Source organism: Planococcus citri, chromosome 1 (genome assembly GCF_950023065.1).
Source record: "Planococcus citri chromosome 1, ihPlaCitr1.1, whole genome shotgun sequence".
Lineage (NCBI taxonomy): Eukaryota > Metazoa > Arthropoda > Insecta > Hemiptera > Pseudococcidae > Planococcus > Planococcus citri.
In genome coordinates, this window is record NC_088677.1 from 6,251,329 (window position 1) to 6,265,063 (window position 13,735).

Consider the following 13,735-nt stretch of genomic DNA (forward strand, 5'->3'; position numbering starts at 1 on the left):
CGAGAATTATCGAAACAATGATCTAAACAATCGATGATGTCAATCCAGATTGTTCTCGCAAGATTGACAATCTTGGACATGGCAATGGCTTCGTCAGTATATCAGCCAATTGCTGTTCAGTTCGAATATGCTGAACATCGATCATATTTGCTCGAATTCGGTCATGGATGAAGAAGTACTTCCTCTGGATATGTTTCATTCTGCTATGAAATTCGACATTCTCGGCTATTCGAATGGCATTTTCGTTATCCACCAATAACACAAGAACATAGGACAGATCGATTAATTCTCGAAATAATCTCGAAATCCAGATAGTCTCCTTCGATGCTTCGTTAGCGGCGATTAATTCGGCTTTGCAACTTGAGTCAGCTACCAACTGTTGTCGTTTGCTGATCCAGGAAATCGCCGCGTCAGCATACTTAATCAGAATAACGCCGGTTGTCGATTGAGATGTAGTAGGACAGCCGGCAAAATCTGTGTCACTGTAACATTCTAGCTGTTTGATAGTTGGATCGAACTTATACACCAACTTGAAGTTTATCGTACTGTTCAAGTATCAAATAACACATTTCAAACAGCTAACGTCTTTGGGTGATGGATTTTCCAGGGATCTCGATAATATGCCAACTGCGTATGAAATATCGAATCAAGTACCTCTGGCGACATACAGCAGAGCGCCAACTGCTGATCGGTACTTCGGTAGGGAAAATCAGACGTTTTCTCGATGTCTGATTTCGTAGATTGTTTTACAATCAGAGTATCTACTGACTTACAACCAGCCATTCCGAACCGCTTCGTAAGTTTCTCGATATACAGCTATTGATCCAGGGAAATATCTCCATTCGAAGATAGAGATATTCGAATACATACCCAGGAACTGGTCAGCTGTTCTTGAAACGATCTTGAATTCAGACTGTAACGCGTTGATAAATGCATCCATCAGTTCTTCGTCATCTGATGATGCCAGTCCGTCATTGATGTATAAAGCGAGAATGAGTTTACAAATTTTCCCATTTCGCTTTACGTAGAAGATGTATATGCGGGGATCTTCTTTACTTTGAACAAAACCAAGTTTTATGAGGAAAGCATGGAATCGAGCATTCCAACACCATGGTGCTTGTTTCAAACCATACAAGCTGCTTTTCAATCGACGAACTCGATTCATCCTGTCATTATGACCGTCAGGTTGCCACATGTAGACTTCTTCCTCGACCTTTCCATACAGGAATGCTGCAGAGAAGTCAAATTGACGCACAATCATATTTTTGGCCGCTGAGATCGCTAACAACAATCGTATCGTATCAAGGCGAGTTACAGGTGCGAACGTTTTATTGTAATCAACTCCGGGTCGTTGACTGCAACCTTTTACAACTAATTAAGCGCAATATTTCTCGATTGTACCGTTCGAATTAGTCTTTACGCGGAAAACCCATTGATTTCGTTATACAGGCTTTCCCGGAGGTTTAGGAACTAAATCCCACGCGTCGTTAGTAGCCATGGACTGCATTTCGGTGTCCATTGCTGCTTTCCATTCGGAACGTTCTTGACTTCAAATAGCTTCGTTGTACGAGGTAGGTTAACGAATCTAATTCGGCCAAGAACGTTCCAAATGGAAAGCAGCAATGGACACCAAAATAATAATTTTGTGAGAATTTCAGCCCTTTGATTGTTAAATTAAAGAGGCCTGAGTGCCTTTCAGATCCTAGTAGAGAAAAATTTGAACAATTTCCAAAATTTTCACTAAAAATTCCTAAAACATTGATAAAAATAAGCCGAAAGAGAAGCCATTTTCCAAGAAGAAATTTTAGATACGAAATCGGAAAGTTTTCAAACATTTTATGAGAGTTCCTTTGATAACCCCTCTTTTCGAGTAAATGTCTCTTGCGGTGCTTTCGGTGATTTTTTGATCCTCCGTTGAGTTGGGCCTTTTGTCAAAATTATGTGAAAAAAAACCAGAAAATTATCTTTAAATGTTTGAATATTTTTTCGTCAACTTTGAGGGCTCAATACAAGATTATTCGAAGGGCCGAAGGGTTAAAATGGGCCATTTAGAGCAATTTATACCCAGAAATAATTTTTTTTTCAAATACTTACTTTGAGGAGCAGGAGAAGTTATTTTATTGAATAGTGGGATTTTCGGAAGAAGTTTTGGAAATCAAAAGAGCCAAAAATGGGAAAAAATCAAGTTTTACCAAAGTTGAATTGAAAAGCTGGAATTAGGTTTGTACTCCGTTTTTGACCTCTCGAATCGATTGGAAACGGTTTTGAACCACTTTGGGTGATTCCGGAGCCTCCAAAAAATATTTAAGAGATGGAATTTCCCCGAAAGTTCACCTAATAAAGTTGTAATACTTGATTCAGGGGGTCGAAAGTTGGCCATAAGGTATAAGTATACCAAATTCCAACTTTTCGAGTTAATTTGATAAAATTTTGATTTTTTTTTCATTTTTGTCTCAAATTTTATTTTTGAAAATTTTTTTAAATGACTCACTTTTCAAAAATGAAACTTCCCCTGTTCCCCCAAGTGATGTTAGTCCTCCCTATCGAGTCTCACAAAGTTATAAAATATTGTGATAGTGTTCGTCGATGCTAAAGTTGATTTCGACAGATTTTATGGAAATTTTTGAGAAACTGGAAGATAACTGCAGGAGACTCTAGAACGGCTAAAAAGTACCTCCAGTCGGACCAGCATGTTGAAATTGCGGAATAAATATAAATTTTAGCTTTCCAACTTCATTATGGGTAAAATTTTTAGGAAATTTCGACTTGCAGACTTTCAAAAACTTGTTGGAGGCTCCAGAATGCTCAAACCGGTTTGAAACCGTTTCCAATCAATTTCGGAATCCAAAAATGTTGTACATACCAAATTTATGCTTTCTTGGTCAATTTGGTAAAATTTTGATTTTTTTCCAATTTTGGCCTAAATTTAATTTTCAAAAATTCACCAAAAATCGAAAAATGCTCTTCAGCAATTGAAATTGTGAAAAAATATATAATTTTATCACGTTCTTTCGATTTAGCTTCATCCAGTTCAATTAACACGACTTTTCTGCCAATCAAGATACCTCCCTTAAGTATTGGAAAAATTCTGCCATAGAAATTGGGGAATTTTAATAGACATTTTTTCGTTTTTTTTTTTTCAAACCTGGGGAGGGGGTGGGCTTGACACCACTTGTTCAAACATGAGGAAAAATCGAAACGTAGAGAACTATTTTTCTCATGAAGTCTGATTTATAAAAATTTGAGTAGAGCCAAACCATCATTTGAAAATTGAAAAAATTACAGCTCTTAAACGTGATCTAATTTATATACCTTTAAATTTCAGAATGAAATTACCTATATGATGTTTGTTGAGTTTTTGAGAATATTCATTCATTTTTGGGCATATTTTTTGAGCTTAGATCATAATTTCAAAATATTCTTATTTATATTATGTTGAAAGCAAATCATTGATTGGGTGTTAAAGTCTGAAAAATATTCTCACACCTTGAGAGTGTTTTTCTGGAGGGGGAGGGGTGTCTAAAAAGTACTGTGCTCCAATTCATGCAAAACTTTTAAAAAACAAAAACAATTAGGTACAACATTCTTCTGTTTTGAAAATAAAATCATTTTTTTCTCGAAAATAGGTTTCCTTACAAGGAAAATTCTACAAATCGCCAACTCCAGTCGAGCTAAAATTTGGCTCACTGAAAGAGCATATCACCCAGACCTCAGAACCAAATTTTCAGCTGCCGAAGTCAATTTTCCAATTTTTGGCCAATTTTTAAAAATTTCCAAAATTATCAATTTTTGCTAAAAAAATCACTTAAAACTTCGTCTACCCCCTAAAATTAACCTTTAAAAGTTCAAATCGATTGGCACTATATTTTCCAACCGATCTGGAGCCTCCAGCAAAAGTTGGCTTTTCTCCAGAAACTTTAATTCGCTCCAGAAAGCGTTGTAATCAACTTTGACAGCTGTAAATTTAATCCCATCATAAATGCAACCTTCTGAGCCAATTAGTGCGTGTGAATCGCAAATAAAGTGTGTTTTTTGACAAGGTGAAAAATTCCAAAATTATCAATTTTCGCAACAAATTACTCGAATCTTAGTCTAGCCCCCCCATTCTCCAAATCGACCTTCGAACTGATTGGCTTCAGGCGGGATTGAATTTTTAGGTGGCGAATTTGATTATGACGCATTCTGGAGTGATTTGAATTGACTGGAGAAAATCCAACTTTTGCTGGAGGCTCCTGATCGGCTGGAAAATGGTGCCAATCGATTTGGAAAGTCAAATTTAGAGGGTAGACCAAGCTTCGAATAATGGTCGCTAAAATTGACGATTTTGGAATTTTTTTAAAATTTGAGATTTTCCAACTTGTAAAAAAAAATCATTTTTCAACTCCTCTATTCGGATTTGGGATTCACCGAACCTAATCAATTAAATTATGATAAGATTGAATTTTCAGCTGCCAAAAATGATTATAACGCCTTCTGAAGTGATTTAAATTGGCTGGAGAAAATCCAACTCTCGCTGGAGGCTCCAAATTGGCCGAAAAATGATCCCAATTGATTCAGGGGTATCGATAAAGGTTCCCCGAAGTGTGAAAGTAAGCCTTTGTACAATTTTAGCCCAGCTCCAAAACCCGAATCAGACCAGTATACACTAATTCTAAAACACCTCGAAACTCTTATTGCCAGCAATTATCACGTAATCGTCACACCGACCATGGTTGGTTGACAAACAAATTAATAAAATGCAAAAAAGAAAAAAAAAACGAACAGCTCGAGAAAACTCTTACCTACGTATATTATAGGCTAGCGTTATCCATTTTGCATTTTCCGCCTCGTACCTACTTCATCGTTGGTACTTAATTCGTTAAAAGGTTCCATTTATTTTAAACGCGAATACGAAAACAACTCTCTAGTACATTTAAATGATTAAAAGTATACTTAAGCCGGCTCGTATCAATCTCAAGCGTAATTCGTGCTCGTCTAATTAAATTTGCACTTGAACGTCACTTTGGTATATAAATATATAAGGAAATTTATGCATATTAAGTTTAACGTCTCATCGTGAAGTCGTAATGTAGTAGGTAAATTGTAATAGGTTTATAGGACGAGAGAATGTACTGTACCGGATTAAATGACCTAATATGAATGGATTTTTTACGAACTTGTGATAGGTAGTTTAAATTTAGTATTCTTATTGGAGATTAATTAGAAATGTGTTTAAATCTATGTCCACAGAGTGATTTGCGAACAAGTCAGTCATCATCCTCCAATATCCGCATTCCATGCTGAAAACGAAGTGTTCTCTTTTCACGGATCTATTTACCCTAAACCCAAACTCTGGGGCAAGAATATCGAAATCCAACCGGAAGGAATTGTTACAGCTGAATTGAAAAAGTATGTTCTGAAAAATATCAATTATTTAATCGTCCAATTACAGAATACAATTTTTTAACTGTCGAGATAATTTTTATGCATAATATTATCTACATAGTATGTTCATTTCATTGTGTACTCAACTTTGCAGATGGGACGAAGCTTACACATGGAGTAACGTCACCTGTAGCGTACATAACGTAGTCGTGGGTAAAATATGGATCGAGCAAAGCGGTACCATGGAGATAACCAATCATAAAACAGGTACCTACAGCTTCTTTTTCACTACACACACGCTGATGCTGATATACTCGTACTTATAATTGTCAAAACGTAAACAGCAATTTTAAAGCGCCTCCGGATTAAAATTTCATCGCGTCATAAAACAAAAACATCATTAATCCGTTAACCTTTTAACATCATACAGTCGAGCGGATTCCATCGCCCTCGCTATATTTTTTCTACATCTTTTATATGAAACACAATATGCTTAACAACCAGTCTACCGACGATGATGATGTAAAATAAGCAGAATTTTCTTCTTTCTGCTAAAAATACCCCGAGGATACGAAATGGGAAAACAATTTCGCCTTTGGATACATTGTTTCGAATGCGAATGTAAATTCTTATTACAATACCTTATTATCGTCTTCGTTATAAATTTATTATCATCGTTGTATATAGTTTTACTTACGTATAATATTATTACGTGTAAACGATATGCATTTTTTTTTTCATTTAGGTCACAGAGCGGTTTTAAATTTCAAATCTTCGGGATGGTTCAGTAAAGATATGAATAGAGTCGAAGGATTCGTTTTCGATCGAAGGTAAATAGCTGTTTTAATTTTTAAACGGGTATTCTCGAGGGTACCATTCATTTTATCGTAGATTAGTTACCTGGGCTGGTGAATCTGGGCACGTTATGGATGATTTATACAGAAAATAGGTACCTATTTAGGCTATATTTAGCTTTGAATTCTTGATTTCCTCCTGGACCGAGGACTGGACTTATGGGGAGCAGGCTTTGTAGGGAGGCTGCTTTCAGTTTATGAGCCATAAGCATCAACTTTTGAATTACTACATACCCACCTAGGTACTAAGTGCATATAAAAATTAAAATGTTTTTAAAAGTGAAAGTTGATAAAATTTTGATTGGACGATGAATTAGAAAAATTGATGAAAATTTTATTCTGTTGGGAAATTTACACTTACCTACCTATGATTGTGATTTCTGTGGAACTTGTTTGTCTCAACAATTTTAGGAGATTGGAAACACAATTTTACTCATTTTGAAATTTTTCACTCACTTTTGAAACTTCTCATCTCTCTGAAATGTTTTCATCACTTGTCTGAATTTTGGTAATTTTTTTGGGCCTTGGTCACTTTTGATTAAATTTTGAAATTTTTTGGTCATTTTTGAGACTTTTGGCTTCTTTTTGGAATGATTTAATACTCTTCCAAAATATTTGGTTACTTTGAAATTTTTTGGTTACTTTATATAGGTAAGTATTGTAAAAATGTTGATAATTTTCCTGAGACTTTGGTTGATCTCATGTTAGAAATGTTCTTCTTGGTGCTGTATCACCCCTCTGGGCGTATCGTGATTATGATGCACCAGTCACCGTTTCCATGACCCAATACCCCAGCTTCCTCTAGCTGTCCCTGTTTAGAGTACTCCTGACACATACTGGTTAGCTACGCCCAATGGCCTTACGAATGGAGTCTGTCCATCTCGTGGGGGAGCATCCACACCCTCTTGTTCCCTCTACCTTGTCTTGGATGAACAGGGACTCCATCGCATCAGCCCTTGTGACATGCCCAAAGTATTTGATTGATTTGAGGATTCTGCTGAGAACCACCCGCACAACAATTGTCGGCGTCGACATTTACATCGACTATGTTTTTTTCCAACATATGATGGAAAAGTGATCAATTAATTATTTAGTAGGAATCTTCTGTCCATACAAAAGCCAGGTAAATGAAAATTTTTGAAATTTTCTCATTATTTCTGATACCTCGACATGCCATCTCGACATGTAGATGTAAAATTCGATGCTCGAAATTTACATCTACAACTATGTCGACCAATTTTTCAAAATTAAAATTTCTGTTTTAGTGTTTAAAATTTTAGTAAACATTCAAAAATATGATCTTGTTTAATGTGGAAAACAAATTTTTTAGGGAATTGATGAAATTATTCACTTTTCCGCAGTTTGGAGTTGTAGATGATATGATGTTTATATTGTGGATGTATTTGTTGATGTTGAATTTCACATCAACATTAACATCGACATGTCAACATGAAAATAGATTAGTTTGATACTTGCAGATAAAGTATTGCACCATCTTTGATATAAGGGATTTCTGTTGAACGTCTTGATTATACAGACTTTTCGTCTGTACTTCTTCGGAAGTGGACTTTGCATCGATGCTGTTTTCAGCATTAGCAATAGCCACATCAGAGGAAATAATTTTTGGAAAAAAAATTAAAAATTTTTAAACTCAAATTCTATAACTTAACGAAGCAGGAGGTCGACATAAATTTTGATGTGAATGTCGATCCATCCACATCCGTCACTTTTGGATGCCCCATGTCGATGTGAATTTTGACCCTATGTGAAGCCAATTGTCGACACGAATGTAGATCAACATCAGTTGACAATTACATCGACAATTAGCTCGACACAGGGTCGAAATTCACATCGACATGTGGCATCCAAAAGTGACGGATGTGGATGGGTCGACATTCACATCGAAATTAGCATGGTCATTGTTGTATGGGCACTGCCAACAGCCTTTTCTGATCACCAATTTCCTCCAGGATGGAATCATTGGTCCTTTTCTCCGTCCATGGGATCCGAAGCATTCTTCTCCAACACCACATCTCGAGCACATCAATTTTTATTCTGTCTCCCTCATGTACTGTCCAGGTTTCTGACGCATAGAGAAACACTGAGAAAACCAGAGCATTTACAAGCCTTATCTTTAGTGTCTTGCTCACCGCTGCATCTGGCCAAATCTTCTTTAGACGAGACATGGCACTTCTCGTGATTTGCACGCTGCGTCTTATCTCAGCCTCACTGCCTCCTTTGTTATCCATGATGGATCCCAGGTATACAAATTTGGTTCCTCTTTTTCAATTCCCTCAATTTCCTTGATCTTACACTCAGGCGAGCTGTTCTCCGGCCAATTCACAATCATAATCTTTGTCTTTGCTTTATTCATCAGCAGGCCATATTTTGCACTAACCTCTTCCAGGCATTTCAGAAAACCAGTCATTTTTTTTGACACTATTGAGGACTGAGGTAATGAGGATTGTGTCATCAGCGTAACAGAGGTTTGACATTTGTACACCTCCAATCAACACTCCTCCCTGCCATTTGCCCCAGCCATCATCATTGCCTCATTGGTGCTTTCTGATACGAGTAGCTGTAGAGCAGTGTTGTGGAGCGGAACCAAACTGGAACACTAAACCCCTAACTTTTGGGAGAATTATTGCGGAGTGGAACGGAACCTGGAGCAACTTACAAAAAATTACCTGGAGTGAAACCAGAACTGAATGGGAATAAAAATATGGATTTTTAACGCTCCGACCTCGCAACATTTTTTGACCTTTTAATGAACATTTTGCAAGACTGTAGTGTGAACAACACGTGTTTTTGCTGAAATTTTACCTCAATAAACCAGAAAATTATAACAAGACATGGTAAATGACATGAAATGACATTTTCAGCTCATAAAAATTCAAATCCTGAACAGTCAAAACATCAAGTAGAAACTTTCCAAATTTCATTGGGTGTTTTTAGTGCTTCTTTTATGTGAGATGGACTTTAAATTTCATTAAAACTTAAAACACTCTGAATTCAACCACTTTTCAAAATTTTGGGTATTTCAACTTCAATTTTTGCTCCGGACACAAAAATTCTGACATACTTTGAATGCATCCTTCTCTAAAACAAAAAAGAAAAGTCAGAGTGGAATGGAATGCTAAACCAGAATGGGACGATATTTTTAAGTAGAGCTGAACGATATAAGAAACTGGAAAAGAATTCTTTTTTTAGCTGGAGCGGAACCCTGAACCCAGAACGAAATTCATTCTGCTCCGCAACACTGCTGTAGAGTCTCACAAATTATATATTCTCCTTATTAGATTAGACAGGAGTGGGGACAGAATGCAGCCCTGTCGTACTCCTCTCTCCGGGTGGAATTTCTCCAACGTTGTTTCTCTGTTAACCCTTTCCCACCAGCTGGGACATATTTTTCCTGTGGACTGGGTTCCATCAGTAGAGTAAAGTGTCAGGAATCAATTGAGACCACTCGCAATTTTTTCGCTCGTGTTATAGCAACAGTGTGAATTATTTTTTCAGCAAAAATGGGGTTTTCAGTAAAAATGTGAAATCTGAGCAACTAGTTGGTAGTAATTAAAAATTTATTGCAAACACCCGGAGTGATTGTGCCTGGCAACAAATTTATATTTGAAAATAGATAGAATAAGCTACATTTTGGTGTAAAAAAATTAATTTTGATTAATTTTTGAGGGAGCAAATTCAAAAACAAAAACGTTAATAAGTTTTATTCAAAAAATTTTTGATATTTTTGAGCTGTTTTGGGTGTTACTTTTTCAATAAATCGAAAAAAGGATGATTTCAGTCTGTCAGGAATGTTTTTCTGCCTAATTATTATGTCCAAATCTCATTGAATTTGATGCATTACTCACAGAGAAATCCTCTGTCAAAGGAAATTGATGTCTCAATTTTGGTAAAATTTCATAAAAACGTCAATTTTTTTTGAAATTTTAATATTTTATTAGCAAAAATGTGTTTTTTTTGAAATTTTTTCTTATTTGCATCCAAAATAAAAAAATTTTTTACATGACTTTTTGCATACTGGAATGATATTATTGGTATTGTCCCACTTGTCCCAGCAATTTTTGCAAATTTTAAGCACTGATGGGACATATGCTGTCCCAGGACAAATTTTCAAAGTCCACGGCTGGGGCATACGTGTTCCCACCTCAATATATTGAGTGTGAGTTGAGAAAAAAATCCGTAACAAACTTATGTTGCTTAGAGATGCCCAAGGAACGATTTTATGTAAAAAATTTCGAGGTGGGATGCAAAACCAATATTTGGCGCGAAAGGGTTAATTAGAACATTTGCCAGGCTCCCCTAGTACAGTTGTTTCATCAGCCACACCAGATATACATAATGGGGCACCCAAAGTAGAATTCTTCACAGTTTGCCATTGTACGCAGTCAAACGCTTTCTTGTTATCTACAAAACACAGCACAGTACGCACATTGTATTCTCGTACTTTCTCAATCAGCAATCTGAGGTTGAGGATCTGCTCCCTAGTTCCTCTCCCTCTCACAAATCCTGCTTGTTCTGAAGGGATTTGACTGTACAAGAGTGAGTATACGAGTAACCTGTTGTACACAATCTTCGATGGTGCTTTGCTGGTGTGACTTATCAGTGAGATTGTTCTGTAGTTCTTGCGGTTCTCAGATCCTTGTTTGTTCAGAGTGACATAAAGTCGACTGTACTCAGTCCTCCGGCCATTTGCTGCTCAGCCATATTGAGTTGCATATGTTGTGGATTTTGTGCAGGGCTTCAAACCCGTATCCCTACCCGTACCCAAATACCTGAATACCCGAACAAAAATCCATAAATTTCTGTACCAGAACCCATACCCATACCCGAAAAAATAAAACAAGGAATACCTGTACCCATACCCATACCCGATAAAACTGCTTTGAACCCGAATACCCGATAGATCGGGTATTTTTTTGGGTATCTTATCAAAATTGTATCAAAAATGGCGAAAATTGAAGAAAATCTCATACCCGTACCCAATACCCGTACCAGAAAAATTTTGGAATACCGTACCCGATACCCGTACCCGATCCTCTGAAAAAAAAATTTGTACCCGTACCCGAAAACGTTCGGGTTTGAAGCCCTGATTTTGTGGGTGACTTCTTCACTTCCAGCTTTGAAGACCTCCACTGTCACCTTATCTGGTGCTGGAGCTTTGTTCTTTTTCAAGTACTCAATGGCCTTAATGACCTCATCAGGTAGAATTGATGGCTCCTTCTCCTCTATGATGTTGAACGTAGGATCATCAGGTAGCTGAGGTAACCCCTCTTCCTTGGCATATAGCTTCTTGCAGTACTTTCTCCATGTCTCCACAACCTCTTCTGCATCAGTCTTAACTTTGCCCTCTCCATCTTGAATGATCTGCTTGCTGGATTTACATAAATTCCCTCATAATTGACCTGATTCTCTGAAAGAGCAACCGGGGTTTTGTTCTCATCAGCGTGCATCTCAATTTCCTCACATATTGATGAAATGTGGGCATTTTTATCCCGCTGAGACAGTCTGATTCTGCGGCGAGATAAAATTTTCCTTTGCCTGTCGTGTTCTGCAATCCTTGTGAGCTTTCTACACTCTCAATTGTTTCCTCCATGAACCAGTGCTTCCATACTTTCAGTTCAGTCTTCGGATGAGTGGTGTCCGAACCAAAAGTATGGAACCTATTTTAACCATTTTTGAAGGTTTGAGTGTCCTTTGAAATATTTTGATCTTAATGATCTTTTTTAATTGCTTTGGTACTTAATATTTTGACAAGTTTTCTGGACTTTAATCACTTCTGGTTAATTTTTGGAATATTTTAGCCACGTTTGAGACTATTGACTCCTTTTAGTAATATTTTTGTCATTTTTGATATTTTTGGACATTTTTTTTGGGGATATTTTTCTTTGCCAAAATGTTGAAAGATATAATTTTTGAAACATAAGAAATATTTTGGAACGCAGTGGTGCCAATTTTTTGATCATTTTTGCAAATTTCAAAAAATCGAAAAACTTTTCTCAAGTTTTTGGCTATTTTCTTTGCTTTTTCGACATTGACAAAAATGATCAAAAAATTGGTACCACTGCGTTGGGAAATATTTCTTCTGTTTCAGAAATTATATCTTTCAATATTTTAGCTGATTTTTTTCGAAAATCCCTCCTTTTTGAGGGCCCAAATCTCCTGCCCAGAGGCATCTCCAGAGCTAAAATTTTTTGTGAGTTACTTTCAACTCAAAATATGAGTAAAAAATTTTCAGATAAGGTGGTTCAATTAATGAAGAATTTATCCTGCGAATGCCTGTAATTGGTCTGATTTTATAGGACAATGTTTAAAATACAATTTTAAAAATTCCTTGTTCACCTTACTCTTATTCTTACGATTTGTGCTCAATTTTAATTTTTTCTCACAATTTTTTCCAGTAAAAAGAAGATGAAATTTTTATACGGACGTTGGTCGGATCATATGAAAGCTACGGATATGTACTCGTTCGAAGAATTCGTCAAAGAAAATTGCCACAGATACAAGTAAGCAAATCTGACATTTCTCTTAAACCACGAGTCGATAGACAGAACTTGATTTTCTCAAAATGTGCCTTCTTTTTCTCAGAATCGGCGACGGTAAAAACTCCAACGACACCAGTCCCACACCCAACACACCGAAACGAGTATTATCCAAATTCAACAGTTTCAAAATGGGATCTTCAATGTTCAAATCGATGTCACAAGCTGAAGTAAGTGTCCGAAAACAGCTCGCTATAAACCACTCCGTGTATGTCGTAATAACATATTCGTGTAACTTGATTATTTTTACAGAGAGACGATATCGACGACGAAAATGGCGATATTGACGAATCTAAATCCGATTCACCGTTCGTGATAGATATACCTAATTCTATTACTTTATGGGAGGTAAATCCGCGTAAAGAAAAGCCACTCAATGACGGCGAAAACAACGGGGTAATTGGATGAAAATAAAAATAAGCCGAATGGCGAATAACTTAGGACTACGGTCTACGGTTCATGAAAAATGCATCATGTTTTATCGGTTCTTATTACTTTTATTTTCGTTTCGATTTGTTACAGTCGTACCATTTTTCCGAATTTACCAAATCGTTGAATAGATTGGATTCCGATATGATTGGACGGATATGCCCGACCGATAGCAGGTAATTTTAACGTAATTGTGGCGGTATTTTGGTATTTTTTTCCATTTCTCTTCGTGTTATTATCATTTCATTGAATATTTTTCCAGTTTTCTGTCATTGAATTTGGTCTTTTTTGTTCTTGTGTGTGTTTTTTTGAGGGATATATTATGGCTCAAAATTATTTTAATTTTGCATAAAACAGATCGAATAGGGTCAATGAACTCAAGATTTTAGAATTCGTTGAGTTGGGTCACCAAATGAGGTTTTTTGAAGGTGCCGAATCCATATTTTTGAAATAATTTCGAGCACATTTTTGGAAAGATGATGGCGAGGGGCGGGGGGAGGGGTTCAACTCAAAAATGTGGAATTCGTCATG

The 13,735-nt window shown here is 36.5% G+C and overlaps 1 protein-coding gene across 1 annotated transcript in view; it reads left to right on the top strand.

Annotated features, from left to right (window-relative positions):
- Positions 1-13,735, top strand: part of LOC135845961 (oxysterol-binding protein-related protein 1) — a 34,340-nt gene that overhangs the window by 9,888 nt on the left and 10,717 nt on the right. Inside the window, exons 3-9 of the mRNA XM_065364866.1 lie at positions 5,230-5,388; positions 5,519-5,631; positions 6,110-6,194; positions 12,635-12,739; positions 12,822-12,945; positions 13,028-13,171; positions 13,298-13,380. Of these exons, the coding sequence (XP_065220938.1) occupies positions 5,230-5,388; positions 5,519-5,631; positions 6,110-6,194; positions 12,635-12,739; positions 12,822-12,945; positions 13,028-13,171; positions 13,298-13,380 (813 nt within the window). The remainder of the gene's footprint in view (positions 1-5,229; positions 5,389-5,518; positions 5,632-6,109; positions 6,195-12,634; positions 12,740-12,821; positions 12,946-13,027; positions 13,172-13,297; positions 13,381-13,735) is intronic.